General features: G+C 39.7%; 1 protein-coding gene across 1 annotated transcript in view; it reads right to left on the bottom strand.

The window, feature by feature from the left end:
• Window positions 1-20,913, bottom strand: part of GPM6A (glycoprotein M6A) — a 259,426-nt gene that overhangs the window by 10,766 nt on the left and 227,747 nt on the right. The window contains exon 3 of the mRNA XM_060085914.1: window positions 12,449-12,605. Within this exon, the coding sequence (XP_059941897.1) occupies window positions 12,449-12,605 (157 nt within the window). The remainder of the gene's footprint in view (window positions 1-12,448; window positions 12,606-20,913) is intronic.

The following is a 20,913-nucleotide window of genomic DNA, read 5'->3' as shown; positions in this document are numbered from 1 at the left end:
AGGGCTCCCACTCAAGGAGAAAGACTCTAGAAAGTTTGGAAACCACCCCAAAAGTGAAGAAACCTTGTTAATGGAACTCCTTGGAGGAAAAAGCCCTGTTTATTAACATTTTCATTATTCACAACTGTAGCTCTCCAGGCTAATTTACAGTCTCAGGAACAATGAACATGATATGGCCGCTCCAGACCCAGTTCTCTGGAGGGAACTAGTAACGCGAACCCACGGGAGAGCAGTCAGTGCGCCTTTGGCTTCGTCCTCTCTATCCTGTTTTTCTTTCTGTCCCAGGGGATTTTTCAAAAGCTTCTTGTGAAGGTGCTATTCACTGCAGGATGGGACTTAGAATTCAAAAGGTTTAGACTCAAAGTGGCGTGGAGCCCTCTGAAACATGCTGCTGCTGCTACTTGACAAGTCAATGAAAGGAATGACTCTTCAACCACAGTTCTGACTCCTATTTGCCATAATGTTCCGGCGCAGTAGTAAAGCTGAACGTTACAGAGTAAATCTTGGCTGTGAGAAAATGTTTTTCATGACGACTAGTGCATAACTTTTGTTCTAAGACACAACAGACTTTACTTTTGAATTGGAGTACCAAGCAGTTACATTTCAGGGAGCAGCAGTTCACGGTCACTCAAGTATCCAAATTAAAGATGCTAAAAATATAAGTCTATCTTCCTACTTTATGTTTCACTTAGAGTCTGATAATTACTAAGACTGATGAATTATTTAAATTGATCAAGTGTGATTCTAGGTAAAAATTCTATGTATATAATAAAATATCTCATGATTATCATAAATTATTTCTAGCTTTGCACTAGAAATGTGACACATATGCATTCTGCTGTCTGAGCATTAAATAAAGAAGCTACTTTTTTTAAAAAAATGAGGTATAATTGATGCATAATATTATATTAGTTTCAGGTGTACGACGTAATGGTTTGATATTTGTATATATTGTGAAATGGTCACCACAATAAGTCTAGTTAACATCTGTCACCGTACATAGTTACGAATTTGTGTGTGTGTGTGATGAGAATTTTTTTTTTTTTTTTTTTTTTTTTTTTGCAGTACGCGGGCCCCTCACTGTCGTGGCCTTTCCCATTGCGGAGCACAGGCTCCAGACGTGCAGGCTCAGCGGCCATGGCTCACGGGCCCAGCCGTTCCGCGGCACGCGGGACCCTCCCGGACCAGGGCACGAACCCGTGTCCCCTGCATCGGCAGGCAGACTCTCAACCACTGCGCCACCAGGGAAGCCCGAGAATTTTTAAGATCTCCTCTTTTAGCAACTTTCAAATATATAATACTGCATTATTAACTATAACCACCATGCTGTACGTGACATCCCCAGGACTGACTTATTTCGTCACTGGAAGTTTGTACCCTTTGACCCCCTTCACCCGTTTTGACCACCACCTCTGGCCACCGTCAGTCTGTTCTCTATATCTTCAATAAGCTACGCTTATTAGAACAATCTCTGAGCATTTGAAAAATTCTTCTGATTTTGAAAATCTTATTTTTTCCTTTATTAACATCTATTCAGATGAAACACTTTCTGAAATTTAACTCTGCAATATCTGTTTGGGGAGTTTAGTGAAAACAAACAAATAAAAACTGGAAGCAATAAAATAACCCTGGACTTGACATCAGAGGACTGGATCACTCACATCTCACTTAAGGCTCAGAGTCACTTCCTCATTCACAAACTGGAAATTAGCAGACCTCTCTCACAGGGCTCAGAGATGAAATCACTTAACAGGAAACATGGTCCACAGTAAATCTTACTTAGGAAGAAATCCCAAGAGAGGAAGTTGTCTGATTCAGCAAAAAATTATTTTTCATTTCTAAAGGTGAGGTATGAACAGACTAATCTACTTACGTTGCATTTGGTGTTTATTGCCTTGAACAGCAAGGAATTTTACTTTCTCAATTCAACAGCTGTGGCCCTGTTTATAAGAAAGGAGGGAGGGATGGGTCTTGTGGAAGTTTGACATATAAAGTAGACTCAGTGGCTTTTCTTATTTCAGCCATTGTTTGATATATCACTCACATATTAAAATGCTGACCATTTCCTCCTAATACACAAAGAAAAAAAATCTCAGTAAAATTTCCTTGGTTTGGTTTAGATTAGTTAACTTGTTGATCTTTGATGGTAAAAAAACCGCCATTAAATGATAGGGACTGGGTGCCAGATTCATAATTAGTATCCAGCAATCTCATTATCACATCATTATTTGAGTACCGTTTCATCAGAACATGCAAATGACTTTCACAATAGCATCTTCTTGTTATCCTATTTCTTGTTTTGTTTTTGTTTTTACTCAAAATACATTTGTTGACGGTTAGTATTAAATTCAACAAAATTGCTGTGAATTACTTCTTAGTGGCTTAAAATTTTATTTACTTATTTTTTTTGGCGGTACGCGGGCCTCTCACTGTTGTGGCCTCTCCCGTTGCGGAGCACAGGCAACGGACACGCAGGCTCAGCGGCCATGGCTCACGGGCCCAGCTGCTCCGCGGCATGTGGGATCCTCCCGGACCGGGGCACGAACCCGCGTCCCCTGCATCAGCAGGTGGACTCTCAACCACTGCGCCACCAGGGAAGCCCAGCATGATTATTTTTAATAGATCTATTTTGTTTGGGAAAACATGGATCAGAGAATGTGTTAATTAATGTCTTTAGTTTTCTTTTTCAATTAATAGTACTTTAGATGTATATGAAATAATGTGATGAGAAAGATACTTTATCTCTGAGTCTTCCTCCCCAAAGTCCAAAGCCCCCGTCTAATCATGAGAAAAATATCAGACAAATTTCAATTGAGGTACATCCTACAAAATGCCTAACTACTACTCCTCAAAACTTTCAAGATCATCTAAAAACAAGGAAAGTCTTAGAAAAAGTCACAGATCAGAGTAGCCTAAGGAGAAATGACTAAATTGTAGTATGGTATCTGTATCCCCGTAGTGGGATACTAGAAGAGAAAAAGAACATTTGATTTGGTAAAAACTAAGGAAATCTGAATAAAGCACGGACTTTGGTTAATAATAGTGTTTCTATATTGGTTCATTAAATGTGACAAATGTACTAAGCTAATGTAAGGTGTTAATTGGGAAAACTGAGTTTTATATATATGGAAACTCTCTGTACCATCTTCATCTTCCTGTAAATCTAAAACTATTGTAAAATTAGAAGTTTATTTTTGAAAAAATACTTTAGGATTTTAAAAATATACGGAGTAGGGGCCTCCCTGGTGGCGCAAGTGGTTGAGAGTCCGCCTGCCGATGCAGGGGATACGGGTTCGTGCCCCGGTCTGGGAGGATCCCATGTGCCGCGGAGCGGCTGGGCCCGTGAGCCATGGCCGCTGAGCCTGCGCGTCCGGAGCCTGCGCGTCCGGAGCCTGTGCTCCGCAACGGGGGAGGCCACAACAGTGAGAGGCCCGCATACCGCAAAAAAAAAAAAAAAAAAAAAAATATACGGAGTCATAAATGCTATGAAATTATATCCTAGGATGATCTGATGGATGATCTGATACATACAGAAGTCTAAAAATGCCACTTGAATATACACATTTTAAAAAGAAAGGCTTTTCATGACTTGAGTAATCAAAAGAACAAAAACAAACAGAAAACAAAACCTTGGCTCAATATTTCGAGAAGTTATTTTTATTTGAATAGAATTCCAATCATGACTTATGGTGACTGGAGAGGAAACAGGATGATTCAAACTTTTTCTTCAATTTTTTATTTCCAGCAGTTTTAAGTCTCTTGAATGAAAAATTCTAACACTAGAAGATTTACTTTTTGCAAGAGATTTTCCCATATTGTCAATGTCATCTTCTAAGGCTAACTGAAATTCTTTGTCAAGTTTTATGCCCTAAATCTGAAAAGAATGAGACCCATGTTTTCTTTCTTTGCTATAATTTATGTACCAGCAGAGTTAATGTCTGGATGGTCACACTGAGATTGGTGTACTGTCCTGTATTTACAGTCCAGTTCTGAAATTGTAAGTGCATGCAGGAGATCCACCTCAGATACCTGTGGCAAACAAGCTCCTCAGGGCATCTTCCACATGCACTGCTTTTTGAAACATTATTTCTAAATATTACCACTAGGCCTGAAGCAGTTTATGTTCCCCCTCACCTCCCTTTTTTTTCCCTACTGAGAAAGTGTTAAAGTGCATTGTTATAATCTGAAACAAATCATGTTGCCTTCTTCAGGTTAGAGTTGGAATATCCTAGAGAGAAACTAAGCTTTATTCTAGGAACTTGGCAGTCTTGGATCAAAACTGTTATTATCTTTTTAATTTACTTTCGAAGATACCGGATTTTAGAGACAGACTAGAATGCAGAGTTCCTTGATGACACTTTACTTAGGAAGTTACCTTAGAACTCTTTCTTGGCAGTCATCAAAATAGAAAAGTACCTTCGATGACTGAGTTATTTCATATCCCACAGAGCACCTTTGTCTTGTAAAAGGAGATAATTCATGATTGTGGAAGGTTAAAATGAGGACATCTTGGGCTTCCCTGGTGGCGCAGTGGTTGAGAGTCCGCCTGCCGATGCAGGGGACACGGGTTCGTGCCCCGGTCCGGGAAGATCCCACATGCCGCGGAGCGGCTGGGCCCGTGAGCCATGGCCGCTAAGCCTGGGCGTCCGGAGCCTGTGCTCCGCAACGGGAGAGGCCACAACAGTGAGAGGCCCGCGTACCACAAAAAAAAAAAAAAAAGAGAACATCTCTGCAACGAAGGAACTTTCCAATCATGAATGAATGATCTCACCAAAGTGTAAAACAAAAGTGACTGGTGAATTACTAACAACTCTCACAACAAGATAATTCTCCTATGACGTTAGCCCAAATAAAACATAAAATGACAAGGCAAATCCTGACCATGAGTTTAGTGACATGGGCTCTGTGCCAGATGCTCAAATCCAAATCTGGCTCCACTGCCCACTATGTACTCATCTCTTGCTGGCAGATTACTCATCTGTGAAATGAAGGTAACTAATATTGGTATCTACTTCACATAGTTTGGAGGATCAAATGCCCTAGTGTTTCAAAGTCCCATGCATAGCAACTGGCATATGTAAGCACCTAACAAACACTTCCTATTATTAATACTGGATTTATTATTAAAACTTAACTTTAAGCTATGAAAATGAGCCAGGAGTCATTACATACTGAATACATGTAAAGGTAGTTCTATAGAGTATGTCTTATGGACACTAGTCTAATATGTTGTAGTCAAAATCTATAAACACTTGAGGCTAAGGATTAAAATAATCCTTAGGAAGGATTAAAATAAATACAGTTGGCCTTCCTTTTTGACGTCTTTGGACTTAACCATGACGAATGGAAAATATTCTTTAAAAATATCCCAGGGCTTCACTGGTGGAGCAGTGGTTGAGAGTCTGCCTGCCGATGCAGGGGACACGGGTTCGTGCCCCGGTCCGGGAAGATCCCACATGCCACGGAGCGGCTGGGCCCGTGAGCCATGGCCGCTGGGCCTGCGCTTCCGGAGCCTGTGCTCCGCAACGGGAGAGGCCACAGCAGTGAGAGGCCCGCGTACCGCAAAAAAAAAAAAAATCCCAGAAAGTTCCGAAAAGCAAAACTTGAATTTGCCACACACCAGCAACTATTTCACAGCATTTACATTGTATTTACAGTCCATTACAGAGTTTACTTTGTATTAGGTATTATAAGTAATCTAGAGATGATTTAAAGTATACGGGAAGATGTGTGTAGGTTATATACAAATACTACACCTTTTTATAAAAGGGACTTGAGCATCTGTGGACTTTGGTATCCATGGGGGTCCCGGGACCAATCCCCTTGGATACTGAAGGACTATAAATAGAATACGCTTCTTCATCTGTAAAATGGGGGTAACAAAAGTAACTGCTTATTTTTGTTGCTTTAAACAGTGTGTGTGGCATACTGTTGCTGTTATAAGGTACATTGTTATGAGTTGAACTGTGTTCCTCCAAAATTCATATGATGAATTCCTCACCCCCACATCTCAGAATGCAACCTTATCGGGAGATAGGGCTTTTACAGAGGTAAGCAAATTTAAAATGAGAGCCCTAATCCAATGTAACTGGTGTCCTTTAGAAAGGAAAATATGAGCACAGACATGTAGACAGGGAGAACACCAGGTGAAGATGAAGGCAATGATTGAGGTAAGGCTTCTATCAGCTTGGATCTCCAAAGACTAGCAGCAACCCACCAGAGGCCAGAGGAGCAGATCTTCCTCAGAGCCCTCAGAAGGAACCAACCTTGCTGACATCATGATCTTGGATTTCAAGCCTCCAGAAACATGAGACAATAAATTCTGTTGTTTGGCCATTCAGTTTGTTGTACTTTGTTATGGCGGCTCTAGCAAATGAATACATATACTTTCAAAATTTTTACTGCTTTATGTAACACTTAGAGCAGGTGGATTTATGGAAAATAAATGTATTAATTTCCACAGAGAGTAGCACATTTAAGAACTCTCTTACTTCAAAAGTGTTGGGCTTAAAAATCTAAAGTGTCGGGCTTCCCTGGTGGCGCAGTGGTTGGGAGTCCGCCTCCCAATGCAGGGGACACGGGTTCGTGCCCCGGTCCGGGAAGATCCCACATGCCGCAGAGCGGCTGGGCCCGTGAGCCATGGCCGCTGGGCCTGCGCGTCCGGAGCCTGTGCTCCGCAACGGGAGAGGCCACAACAGTGAGAGGCCCGCGTACAGCAAAAAAAAAAAAAAAAAAAAAAAAATTGAAGTGTCAGAACAAGCATAGATAAATTCTGAGATCCATATAGCTATCATAATACTAACGGGAAATTTTTAGAAATAAGAAAAGAGTGAGGGGTGTAACAACTATCCCATGATTTCAAAATGTGAGCCACTGAACGCCTCTCAAGTTACAACCAAATAAATATATATATTTTTTGGTTTAAAAAGTTAATGGGGAAGAAATTCAAAGAAAATAAATATTTCTATATTCCTTAAACTGAAGTTCACGTTTAATGTATTCAGTAACATGTTTGACTTGTACGCAACTTAGGGCCATTTGCCATTTAATTTAAATAAAATCTGTTACTTAAAATATTTTAGTAACTTCTCACATGATCTTAATAAACTAGTCAACGGTTCTTACCCCCCAAAGGTTAATACTGTGCTGCTGTGTTTTATGTGCCTCACATTAAGGATTTCAAATGAGAGCATTAAAGATTTGAAATGAACTTGAAGTGGTCTTCATACTGCATGAGAAGAAATGCATAATGCAGGTCAAGTTAGGCTTTCAAGAGTATTCATTAGGAAAAGCGAATGTTGATTAGCGTCTTGTATTCAGTGATCTCAAGCTGCTTTAAAGTTAACTGCATCTGTGCACAGTTGTATTTTCTGAGTACAATCAGTTACTAGTAACCATTTTACATTTTATACAGCAGAGAAAAACAGGGAGATAAAAATAAGTTCCTTTCAGTACTAATTCTGGAAGCTTATCGTACAATAATACGGTTCTTCCAAAAAAAATTTATTCCACCTGTTAATATTACTCAGAATTCCAAATAGAAATTCATTAATATATTCAGCTTCAAAAAGACATTTTTTATAACAAATTTAATCAGTTATACATATACATATGTTCCCATATCCCCTCCCTTTTGCGTCTCCCTCCCACTCTCCCTATCTCACCCCTCTAGGCTATTTTACATTTCGTAGTGTATATATGTCCATGCCACTCTCTCACTTCATCCCAGCTTACCCTTCCCCCTCCCCGTGTCCTCAAGTCCATTCTCTATGTCTGCGTCTTTATTCCTGTCCTGTCCCTAGGTTCTTCAGAACCTTTTTTGTTTTTTCTTAGATTCCATATATATGTGTTAGCAGACAGTATTTATTTTTCTCTTTCTGACTTACTTCACTCAGTATGACAGTCTCTAGGTCCATCCACCTCACTACAAATAACCCAATTTCATTTCTTTTTATGGCTGATACTCCATTGTATATATGTGCCATATCTTCTTTATCCATTCATCTGTCTACGGACACCTCGGTTGCTTCCATGTCCTGGCTATTGTAAATAGAGCTGCAGTGAACATTGCGGTACATGACTCTTTTTGAATTATGGTTTTCTCAGGGTATGTGCCCAGTAGTGGGATTGCTGGGTCGTGTGGTAGTTCTATTTTTAGTTTTTTAAGGAACCTCCATACTGTTCTCCATAGTGGCTGTATCAATTACATTCCCACCAACAGTGCAAGAGGGTTTTCCCTTTTCTCCACACCCTCTCCAGTATTTACTGTTTCTAGATTTTTTTTTTTTTTTTTTTGCGGTACACGGGCCTCTCACTGTCGTGCCCTCTCCAGCTGCGGAGCACAAGCTCCGGACACGCAGGCTCAGCGGCCATGGCTCACGGGCCCAGCCGCTCCGTGGCATGTGGGATCTTCCCGGACCGGGGCACGAACCCGTGTCCCCTGCATCGGCAGGCAGACGCTCAACCACTGCGCCACCAGGGAAACCCTGTTTTTAGATTTTTTGATGATGGCCATTCTGACCGGTGTGAGGTGATACCTCATTGTAGTTTTTTTTTTTTTTTTTGGCGGTACGCGGGCCTCTCACTGCTGTGGCCTCTCCCATTGTGGAGCACAGGCTCCAGACGCGCAGGCTCAGGGGCCATGGCTCACGGGCCCAGCCGCTCTGTGGCATGTGGGATCTTCCTGGACCGGGGCACGAACTCGTGTCCCCTGCATTGGCAGGGGGACTCTCAACCACTGCACCACCAGGAAAGCCCCTCATTGTAGTTTTGATTTGTATTTCTCTAATGATTAGTGATGTTGAGCATCCTTTCATGTGTTTGTTGGCAATCTGTATATGTTCTTTGGAGAAATGACTATTTAGGTCTTCTGCTCATTTTTGGATTGGGTTGTTTATTTTTTTTGATATTGAGCTGCATGAGCTGCTTGTAAATTTTGGAGATTAATCCTTTGTCAGTTGCTTCATTTTCAAATATTTTCTCCCATTCTGAGGGTTGTCTTTTCGACTTGTTTATGGTTTCCTTTGCTGTGCAAAAGCTTTTAAGTTTCATTAGGTCCCATTTGTTCATTTTTGTCTTTATTTCCATTTCTCTAGGAGGTGGGTCAAAAAGGATCTTGCTGTGATGTATGTCATAGAGTGTTCTGCCTATGTTTTCCTCTAAGAGTTTTATAGTGTCTGGTCTTATATTTAGGTCTTTAATCAATTTTGACTTTACTTCTGTGTGTGGTGTTAGGGAGTGTTCTAATTTCATTCTTTTACATGTAGCTGTCCAGTTTTCCTAGCACCACTTATTGAAGAGGCTGTCTTTTCTCCATCATATATTCTTGCTTCCTTTATCAAAGATAAGGTGACCATATGTGCGTGGGTTTATCTCTGAGTTTTCTACAAAAGGACATTTTTAAAGCTAAGGAACTTATAGAACAAAAAGTAGACTCTAAGATACAATTTACCTACAAATTGGAAAAAGAAAAAAGGCAGCAGAATGGAAATAGGGAAGGAAGGAAGACTAAGTAGCAGGAGAGAATGACCGATAAAACATTTTTTAAAACATTTTTATTGGAGTATAATTGCTTTACAATGGTGTGTTAGTTTCTGCTTTATAACAAAGTGAATCCCCTATACATAAACATATATCCCCATATCCCCTCCCTCTTGCATCTCCCTCCCTCCCACCCTCCCTATCCCACCCCTCTAGGTGGTCACAAAGCACCGAGCTGATCTCCCTGTGCTATGTGGCTGCTTCCCACTAGCTAGCTATTTTACATTTGGTAGTGTATATATGTCCATGCCACTCTCTCGCTTTGTCCCAGCTTACCCTTCCCCCCCACCATGTCCTCAAGTCCATTCTCTACATCTGCATCTTTATTCCTGTCCTGCCCCTAGGTTCTTCAGAACCTTTTTCTTTTCTTTTTAGATTCCATATTTATGTGTTAGCATACGATATTTCTTTTTCTCTTTCTGACTGACTTCACTCTGTATGACAGACTCTAGGTCCATCCACCTCACTACAAATAACTCAATTTCATTTCTTTTTATGGGTGAGTAATATTCCATTGTATATATGTGCCACATCTTCTTTATCCATTCATCTGTCGATGGACACTTAGGTTGCTTCCACATCCTGGCTATTGTGAATAGAGCTGCAATGAACATTTTGGTACATGACTCTTTTTGAATTATGGTTTTCTCAGGGTATATGACCAGTAGTGGGATTGCTGGGTCGTATGGTAGTTCTATTTTTAGTTTTTTAAGGAACCTCCATGGTGTTCTCCGTCGTGACTGTATCAGTTTACATTCCCACCAACAGTGCAAGAGGGTTCCCTTTTCTCCACACCCTCTCCAGCATTTATTGTTTGTAGATTTTTTGATGATGGCCATTCTGACTGGTGTGAGGTGGTACTGCATTGTGGTTTTGATTTGCATTTCTCTAATGATTAGTGATGTTGAGCATCCTTTCCTGTGTTTGTTGGCAGTCTCTGATAAAACATTATTATTATTTTTTCCTCTGGTTCCATGGAGCCCTAAACCCTGCATGAGAGGGTTGCAGGGCTGTGCACTGTGCAGGGCACTTCCGGGCAGTGCAGCCCGTCCCCTTTTTGCAGGGGCTGGTCCCCTTCATGGAGGCCTTGTTGGGAAGCCCGCACCTGACTCAACGGCCGCACCCGCGCGCTGCAGTACTGTTTCTGCAAGACACACAGGAGTGCAGCTCTGCTTCTCCCTCAACTCTGCTCATTCCCGGGTGCAGAGGGTGCTAAAGGCGTGGGTGGGGCGTTCTGGGGGCCTGACTGCCTGCTTCCTCGCCTCTGGAGGGACCCACGCAGCTGCTGCCGCCCTTCTGGGCTGTTGGGTGGGACTGGTGACACAATGGTTACTATTATAGAAAAAAATGTGGCTCGTGTTTGCTTTAAAAATTCTTATTTGAGATAGCTTTGAAGTGTCAACGGCAAGCGGATAATTAGTAACGGCACATAGCTAGGTGTTTTCTTCCATGACTTTTTGACAATCTTATGCAGAAATTTCACAATCTCAATGAAACGACCTAATCAACTGCACTCTTCCTGGTGAAAGGTCATTCCCCAATGGTAAAAGGGACCCCTTTTCTCTATGATTTCACTAGTGTTTTAGAATTATGGACTCTTTGAGCTAAAATGAGCTTTAGAGACGATCTAATGTCTTTATGATGTAAGAGAGTAAACTGGGATCCGGAGAAGTTACGTGACTTGCTAAGACATACGAGTGGTGTTATAATGATACTGTCCTAATTATAAGAAAAAGCCCATCATTAACTGAATTCACCATAGTCTATTGGCAGAGTATAAGTGAATCTAAAATCAAACGTGCCTTCTTTATAGAGAAATCCCTTAGGTATCACTGAAAATTAGCCCACTGAATATTCATATTTTACTTATTAAATTAATTCAAGATCTTTAACTAAACTTCTTTTGGGTCTGTAATTTGATATTATACTGATCCTAAACAATTAGATAATTCAACAAACATTGTTCCCCAAGAGTCGTACAAGAAATTATTGCAGCGACAACTACAAATACCCACAACACAGGCTAACTATTTTATAAGATTATTATCATTATTGACACTGAGAAAATATTAGAACTTGTTACAAGCTGGTGGAAAAAATGGTTGGTGGTTAACAGGTATTTTTGAACTTTTCTGTAAGACTGAAATAAATTGCACCATTCCTTATTAGAGATGTCTTACTTAATAGGAAATATATGCTGTAATTAAGTAGATACTCTCATATAACATTGGGAAATAATAAAAATACATTGGTCAAGGATGGAAGCTCCAAAGTTCATTTTATGAAAATTATTCTGCATAAAAATGTGAATGTATTTTAACATATTACTCTTAATTTTCATCAGTCTTGTTCTTTAATAGATATACATGCATTTTCTGCATTGCATTAGCTCTAGACCATAAGTTTGAGTTACCGTTAAATATCATATCAATAATGATTTAAAATCTAAATTAGTATAAGAGTAATTCTTACCTTATGTCAATATTAAACAGAAATTGCATAATATAGTTCCCACCCAAATTTACAGTAAAATACATGTAACATGTATTTAAGGAAGAGAGACATGCACTGTTATAAGTTGCAGATGGATTTTCCTGTTATCTTAAATATTGTGTGGGAAGCCCAGAGCCATTTGGGAAACATAGATCATAAATCAATCAACAGTTTGCTGCCTCTAGAAGCAAGATGAGTTGTATCGCACATGATTTGAGAATCTGAACCTGAATTTTCACATGGAATCGTTATTTTGAAAATACTATTAAGAATTAAAATAGCCACCAGAGCAGGGAATGTTACTGTGTTAAAAAAAAAAAAAAACAACCCTCCAGTTCTTGGCAGATGAACACAAACACCTGTGTGCTCCTGAGATAAACCCACATTAACACCTGAGCAAAGACAGGAAACGTACCCATGCACTCACGCATCTGCCACACGTGGTGATTTTGAAATCCCCGTAGAGATCCTTGATGGCCCCAGTCGTGAAGAAACCTTCCACCATCAGCAGAATGCCGTACACAAAGAATGCAGCTGCAACGCCATAGATCACATACTTGAAGATGTCAATCCTGGGAAGAAAAGATGAAGTGGTTTAGTTCAACAGCTCTTCATGGCTGACCTGCAGCAACTGACGCCCACCTGCTCAGGGTTCCTTTGGAAGGAAAGCTATGGAGTTTTGACGTTCATAATGGAGGTTGGATTTTAAAACATTTTCGCTTTATACGTCTAATGTGTGTACACTTTGTTCTGCCACTTCTAGTGTCTGTTGACAAGGGTTTTTCACGCTTGTAAGTTTCTTCCTCTTCCCCTGCACCATCCCCCATTCCCTTACTAAGAAATGCTCAAAAGGTACATGAATGAAACTGTAAAACATCCCTGAAAGACACATTGATTTTTTTTGTAGTGACATGCTTTTACTTCTTTCTTATTTTCGTTTGTACATCTTCTACACGTATTTTCTTTGTGGTTTTTACCATGGGGATTACATGAAACACAGTTAACCATCTACTTTAAACTGATAAATTCAATCATATACGCGTACTTGAAACTTTTGCTTCTCTCCCACACACACTTTGTTATTGATGTCACGAATCACATCATGTTATATTATGAACCCATTAACATATTTTATAGACTTTTTCTTATACTTTTGTCTTTTAACTTCTATGCGAGAACTTAAAGTGATTTATGTGCCACTATTACAGTATTAACAGTATTCTGTATTTGTATATATATTTACCTTTACCAGTGAGCGTTATACTTTCACAGACTTTTGTGTTGCTATTTAAAATCCTTTCATTTCAACTTGAAGTACTCCCTTTGGCATTTCTTGCAAGGCAAGTCTAGTGGTGATAAATTCCCTCCACTTATTTTTATCTGGGAAATTCTTCATTTCACCTCCATATTTGAAGGACAGTTTTGGCAGATATAGTATTTATTCTTGGTTGGCAATTTCCTTCTTTCAGCAATTTGAATACATCATCCTACTCCCTTTGCCCCGCAAGGTTTCTGCCAAAAAATCCATTGAGAGTTTTATGGAGTTTCTCTTGTAGGGGACACGTTATCTTGCTGCTTTCAAAATTCTTTCACATTTGACAATTTGATTATCATATGCCTTGGTGTGGATTTGTTTCAATTTGTATGAGTTAGAGTCTACAGAGGTTCTTAAATCTAGATGTTCATTTCCTTACCCAGATTTGGGAAGTTTTCTGTTGTTATTACTTTAAGTAAGTTTTTTGCCCTTTCTCTCTTCTTCTGTGAGACTCCCATAATGTATACATTGGTCCACCTGACGGTGTCTCAAAGTCCGTTTGGCTTGCTTCACTCTTTTCCATTCTTTTTTCTTTTTGTTCCTCTGACTGGATAATTTCAAATGACCTGTCTTTGAACTTGCTGATTTTTTCTTCTGCTTTATCAACCTGATTTTGCACCCCTTTAGTGAATTTTTCAGTTCATTTATTCCATCTCCCAATTTTCAAAAATATTTTCTATCTTTTTGTTGATATTCTCATTTTGTTCATGCATTGTTTTCTTGAGTTCACAGAGCATCGTTATGACAATTTTTAAAATTCTTTGTCAGGTAATTCATACAGCTCTATTTCCTTACAATTGGGTTCTGGAGATTAATTTTGTTCCTTTGTTCTGGTCGTGTTTCCCTGTTTCTTCATGTGTCTTATAACTTAGTGTTGAGGTCCATGCATTTGAAAAAGCAGCTACCTCTGCCAGTCTTTAAGGAACTGGCTTTGTACAGAAGAAGACCCTCACTAATCAACCTGCCTAGACATCATGCGGGCCTCTAAAAACTTTTGGGGGAAATGTGACTTCTAAAGGCCTGTGAGTGCAATTTTCTCAACTAGAGAGGCTTACTGGTATCTTTTTCAGGATCTCATAATCTTGCTTCTTTTGTGCCTGCAACACTACAAGTTCTGCTTCTACAGTAGCAAGCTGCCCTGATCTCTCTTGTTCTCAGTGGCCAACCAGCATCCAAAGTATGCCAGGTCCCCATCAGTGCCCTGAGTTAGACACCTGCTCTGTCAGCGCTCTGAGCGAGGCAAAACAGAAACCAGTTCCTTGGGCAGTCCTCAGAAAAGCCAGAACGTTGGATGAATGCCCCACTCTTCTCTTTCCCCCCAAAGGAGAAGTCACAATCCAGGGCATTCTCACCTGGCCCTGGTTTGGGGTTAGGGACTGATGCAGGTAGAGTGAAATTGGCCGTCTTACCCAATTCAACATTGGGTAAGTGCTTGGCTTTGTGTTTGTCTGGGGTACTGCAACTTCTTAATAAAAGGAATAAAAGTATTTCGGTCTGTATATCACTGATAAATTGGTGTTTCTCTGTGGGAACAAGCATTGGGACTTCCTATCACCACCTTGCTGACACTACTCCTTCCAAATTCATGTTTAATTCAATTAAAGTTCATGTGTACATCATCTGGTTATTTACACTAGAAGTATAACTGCAAATTATTGATGACAATTATGTAGCAATCACAAATGCTTTGCTTTTATCTTTCTGAAATTTAGCTCAAACACTGTGTAAGAATACCTAGTAGTAAGTCCTGGCGTAAAGAGGTGTAGCTGTTGATTAAGTTCCTATGGCCTCTCTAAGAGATTACCCCAAACTTGGTGGCTTGACACACATTTATTTCCTTACAGTTCTGGAGGTCAGAAGTTTGAAATCACTTTCACTGGGCTGAAATCGAGGCGTAGGCAGAGCCTCGCTTCTTCCAGAGGCTCTAGGGCAGAGCGTCCTTATACTTTTCAGCTTCTGGAGCCGCAGCTGCATCCCTTGCCTAGTGAGGCCAGTAAATAGCGCCTTGTTTCTGTAGTTACAATGCCTTCTTCTCTGGACACATATTTCTCTACTGCCTTCTTATAAGGATTACTTGTGTTTGGATTTAGGGCTCAGCTGGATAATCCAGGAGGATCACTGCACTTCAAGATCCTTAATCACAACTTCAGAATCTCTTGCATATAAAGGAAATCTCAGATTCCAGGGACTAGGTTCTGGATATCTTTGGGGGTCATTATTGCAGCCTGCCACAAGCTATACTTTCTTGAAGCTGAATGTTAATTTCTTGACATTCAAAAACTCTTACATAAAGCTTTTCTTCCAACAATCTGAGGATGGACATTTTCTAATGTTACATTCCAAAATGGATTTCAAAATGAAATCATCAAAATATTTAAATTATAATATACTTGTCATTATCTTATTGGCTTGAATCCCTCTGTTTTATCACAAAAAGTACTCTTTCTTGTAAACATGCAATATATGAATTTAACAAAGAATTTCAAATAGGATATTGGGAAAATTAAACTCTTATTCTCTGTAAAGATGAGCTTCCTGTCAAGGATACGTCAACAAAATGCAGTAATAAAAACCCTCTGGTAATGAAGTCACTGATTATGTGTCCACTGTAGGATCAAATAGCAGAGAATCGTAAGAAGTCTTACCTTCACTGTACTACTTTTGCTTCGCAAAGTAATAATCCATATTATCTTACTTCTAAAGGAAAAAATGAAAGCACTTAACCTCCTTTCTAAATGCAAACTTTCAAATTTGACAATGTTTCTGTAAACCACTGTTTTACTGATTTTAAAAGCAATCTATATTCATTGTAGAAAAAAATGAAAATAAAACTGGAAAAACAGACTATTCACTGTTTATTCTCCCAATGTTTTTATATGAATGACATACTATTACACAGTTTTATCAAGATATTTTTTAAAGATAATGGCACAGTCTATTATTTGAAGGTTTGACATGTTTTACCACTTCTCTACTTTTGTCCAGTGGTAGGAATGATAATGCCGCTACCAAAGATGTCTGCCTGTAACCTCCAGAACCTATGAATATGCTATCTTGTTGAATGGGACTTGGCAAATGTGATTAAATTAATGATTTTGATATTCAGAGATTATCCTGTGTTATATAATCACAGGGTCCTAATAATTAGTGAAAGAGAGGTGTAGCAAAGTCAGGGTCAGATTCAGAGAGAAGTCTGAAGATGCTCCACTGCTGGCTTTGAAGAAGGAAGGGGCCCACGAGCCAAGGAATGCAGGTGGCTCCTGGAAGCTGCACCAAGTAAAAATACGGATTCTCCCCTAGAGCCTCCAGATGGAGTGCAGTCCTGCCAGCACCTTGATCTGACCCCATTTCAATAAGCCCAGTAAGACCCATTTCAGACCTCTGACCTCCAGAACTGTAAAAAATTAATAAATGTGTTTTTCTCATGCACTAAGTTTGTTGTAATTTGTTACAGCAGTAATAGGAAGCTACGCATCACTATTACAAACATCATCTAAGATAAATCTTTGGGCGGTGTAGGTTGTTTCCCTGGCATAAATTCCTAGAAATTTTTAAGGCATGTATTGTGAAAATGGTGTCCAGAAAGTTTGTGCTAAAATAAAGATGCACTGATAATCACTAAGAGGGCTTATTCTCTGTTTCCCAATACTGAGTGTTACCATTCAATTTTTCTAATAAATTAATAGTTAAAAAGCAATGATATTATCATTTTAATTAATTTTCTTGGTTTAGTAGTGTGGATGAACATATGTTTACAAGCTATTAATCATCTGTATTCTTTAAGAAATATGTTTTTATATTTTGCCAATTTTTTTACTAGAATATGTATCTTTTGTTGAATTTATTCTGTTTATTAAAATTAGGAAATCTTGTTATATAAGTGGTAAATATTGCTCAGTTTTTGCACACCTTTTAATTTTTTATAATACTTTAATGAGTAAAAAAATTTAATTTATATTATGTCAAATCTATATATTTTTTCCCTTGTGATTTCTTATATTGCTTATATACTTCTTGCCCCATAATAAGTAAAATCTTAAATCTGTATTTTCTTCTAGCTTTCACAAATTAGCTTACTCTTAAATTTTAACTTTAAATCCACCTGAGAAAATTTTGGTAAAAACTAGAGTAGGAACATACTTTTATATGTACTTATAAGTACATATAAGTACTTCACAAGTACTTATATGTATGTCTGTGCCAATGCCATGTAGTATTAATTACTGTAGCTCCTCAACTGCCTCTAATTCATTAACCTGATGCATCCTAGAAATCAGCTCAAGTACTAACTACCACTACCTGATTCATATCTGCTGAGTCTAATGTGGATGGCACTTTGCTGACATATCTTTCCTATGTCAGTGTGAGAGGAAAAATGATTTGTCTTGTTTTACTTTGTATCCCTAAAGATTAGCACAGTGATTGGCACATAGTATAACCCTGTATTTTTTGCTGAGTAAATGAATTCATTAAAAAACAAACCAGACAAAAGATTGACCTGAAAAAATTCTGAGTATTTGAAAACAAGAACATTGTAGAAATGTTCTGTATTCTGAGACAAAAACTCTTTCTCTATAAATTGAAATCCCTTCACCCAAATCTCTCTCTCTGAACCACAAAGAACAAAGTAAATTTCCTTTTCCTTGATAGCCCTTCACATATTCATAGAATGAAATCATCATGTTCTTATTTGTAAATATTTTTTCTAGAGTTGCCGTATTCCTAGGTTTTAGAAAAGAGAACAGAAATTAGATCTCTGAATTCTAATCCAGTCGGACACTACAGGTGCTCACCTACTTTAGTCAAAGAGTAAGTCAGTAAGAGTGTTATCGTAAGTAGGGTGTGTCCAGGGACAAACAGACTTTAGAAAGCAGGACACTGGGCATTAAAATTGTGATACAGCTTCAGGGAAGACTCCATCATCAAGATCATCACCATTATCATCCCATCACATTCATCAACAGTCCTACAGTGCTTATGATGTGCCAGCCCTGCTATCATTGTTTTAAAATGGCAACTCATTTTATCTTATAACAATTTTAAGAAGTAGGCAGCGTTAGTAAGTCCCTTTTACTGATGAGGGACTAAGGCAGACAGGTTCCTTAACTTGCCCACGGTAAGATGGGTAGAAAGGGCCAGAGACCACAGGAAACAAACCAGGGCGTGTGGCCTCAGAACCAGTGCTCTTACGCACCACACTACGTTGTCTATCTAAATCCTTCATGGTTGTGTATTTGGGTTTGTTGCTGTTGTTTCATATCAGTGGGCTTTAAAAAAACATTCATTTGAGGACTACTAGCCTGGCTGAAATATTGCCTAAGGAGATGCTTACTGTTTACTGTGTCAGTAGTTAGAAATTCAGAATGTTTTTTTAACCTACGTTCTAGCTAGAACTGAGATTACTTTTGACTCTCCAAGACTAATCCATAATCTCATGTCAATTTGTCTCATCTTCAAATGTTTTATGAGTAAGAAGACTTCAGCAATCTGGTGTGATTGTCAACACCCAGGTCAGAACAGATAGTCTGCACACTGCTGTGATCTCTTTCAACCTGTGGAGCTGGTATTGCCTTGCCATGAACTCCTGCTTTCTTTTCCCTTCTCATTCCCATCCACTCCGATTTTGATAACGGTTTTCCATTTCATTCACTTCCAGGGTGTAAACATGAACTACAAGTAGCCTTAGAGATTTACACGTACATGAAGATAGCTGAGAGCAAAACCAGTGTGTCAATGATATTTTAACTGAGCTTACTGCCTGCTTTTGTTTCAGGCAAACAGGGAAGAGTTTTTATGTGTGCATTAACTATCAAAGAATTCACTATCTAGTAAACTCAGTTTTTGTTTTTGTTTTTTTTTGCGGTATGCGGGCCTCTCACCGTTGTGGCCTCTCCCGTTGCGGAGCACAGGCTCCGGACGCACAGGCTCAGCGGCCATGGCTCACGGGCCCAGCCGCTCCGCGGCACGTGGGATCTTCCCAGACTGGGGCACGAACCCGTATCCCCTGCATTGGCAGGCGGACTCTCAACCACTGCGCCACCAGGGAAGCCCTAAACTCAGTTTTTGATGCACTGACCTCGGATCACAGTCATAAAACTTTGAAAATAAAATAAATTTACGCTGAAAATCAAGCCTCCCCAGATCCTGGATTCTCACTATATTTTGTCGAAACCAAAATCCAATCCCTGTCTCATAAATTATAGGGTTTTTTGGTGTGTGAATAAGGCTGTCCCTTGCTCTGTCCTCAGGAGAGTTATTCAAGAAGCCAAGTCACTTAGAAAAATTCATGGTTTGGATTGTTCGATATCTAATTTTCTGAACAGTTTCCATTATTTCATTGTTCCATATGAATCTCCTTTGTGGAAGTAAAATACCTATCCTACATCTTGGTCACTCATCACACGAAATCTAGGGACACAATAACGTCACCCTGGCAAGGGGGTCTCAGAGGAGAAAGTGAACCACAAATCAGAAAGCAGATCTCCTCATCACATTGCACGAAGCAGCGGAGCATTGAGCCATGTGCAGAGTTAGGGGGCCCATGGCTATATCAAGCTAACAGAGGTGTAGTTGAGTGTCAGAATATCCCTTGATGGGGGCAGCAGGTTAAGTTACACACTCACTGTCACCACAATTTGGAGCCAATAATGACCACGGACTTGAGGGACTACACTAACAGATTAGGGGATAAAAAGCGCTGGGAAACCAAGGAGATGAAGAGGGACAGGGTGATACTTAAAAACACACCAGCAGGTCACAAAATATTTGCGAAATTCACTCTTTTCTCTCTCTTTGGAGATCCCTATATCTCAAATGGAATACGACAAAATGCTTTAGTGGGTGACATCAGCTGAAGATGCTACACTTCAGTTCACCTGCTCTGGGGCAGGGCTCTTGGTGTTAGAATTCTATGTCTAAAATATAGATCACAGGAGAACAGAGATTATTTGCAAACGTATTTATGAGAAGTAAGTTTTACATGCTGGAAAGATGATGAATGAAATGGAGCAGGCATATTCCAGTGTGTTTGCCCTTCCTATGTCCTCCTGTAGATGTGGACATTGACCACGTGGAGACAGGTGTGTGTATATATTTATGAGGAGAGATGCAGTGGAGAGACAGAGAGAGAAGCTAAGACAAAGAAGGGAGTCCTGAGGACCTTGGGTGGAAGATGGGGGCTTAGGCAATTCGTTTTATCTCTTCGTTCACAAACCCAGAGAACAGGTTTCTTTTCCTTTATAAGTATATGAGGTAGGAGTGCTTAATTTGGCTGAATCAAGCCTGAGAACTATGGAGGCAAGACACAGACCCTGTAAATTACTAAAGTTGGCCAACAAGTCTTTTCTTCAGAATCATTCTCTTACACATTCTTCTCCAAACTTAGCTTATTTTCAAGGAAGCTGTATTGCCTGCAATCGCGTCTCTCACTCACTTCTGCGTCCCAAGTCCTGATTTTACTTCCCCTTTGCCCCTCACCGTATGGAGTCCGCTAACAGCCCTGTAAGGCAGCCCCCATAGAGCAAACGCTACGTTCCTCTCAACTGCTACGTGACTGGAAGGTACCG

This window comes from Mesoplodon densirostris, chromosome 20 (assembly GCF_025265405.1).
Source record: "Mesoplodon densirostris isolate mMesDen1 chromosome 20, mMesDen1 primary haplotype, whole genome shotgun sequence".
NCBI lineage: Eukaryota > Metazoa > Chordata > Mammalia > Artiodactyla > Ziphiidae > Mesoplodon > Mesoplodon densirostris.
Note: the sequence above shows the minus strand (reverse complement) of the source record. Positions and strands in the feature narration are given on the sequence as shown.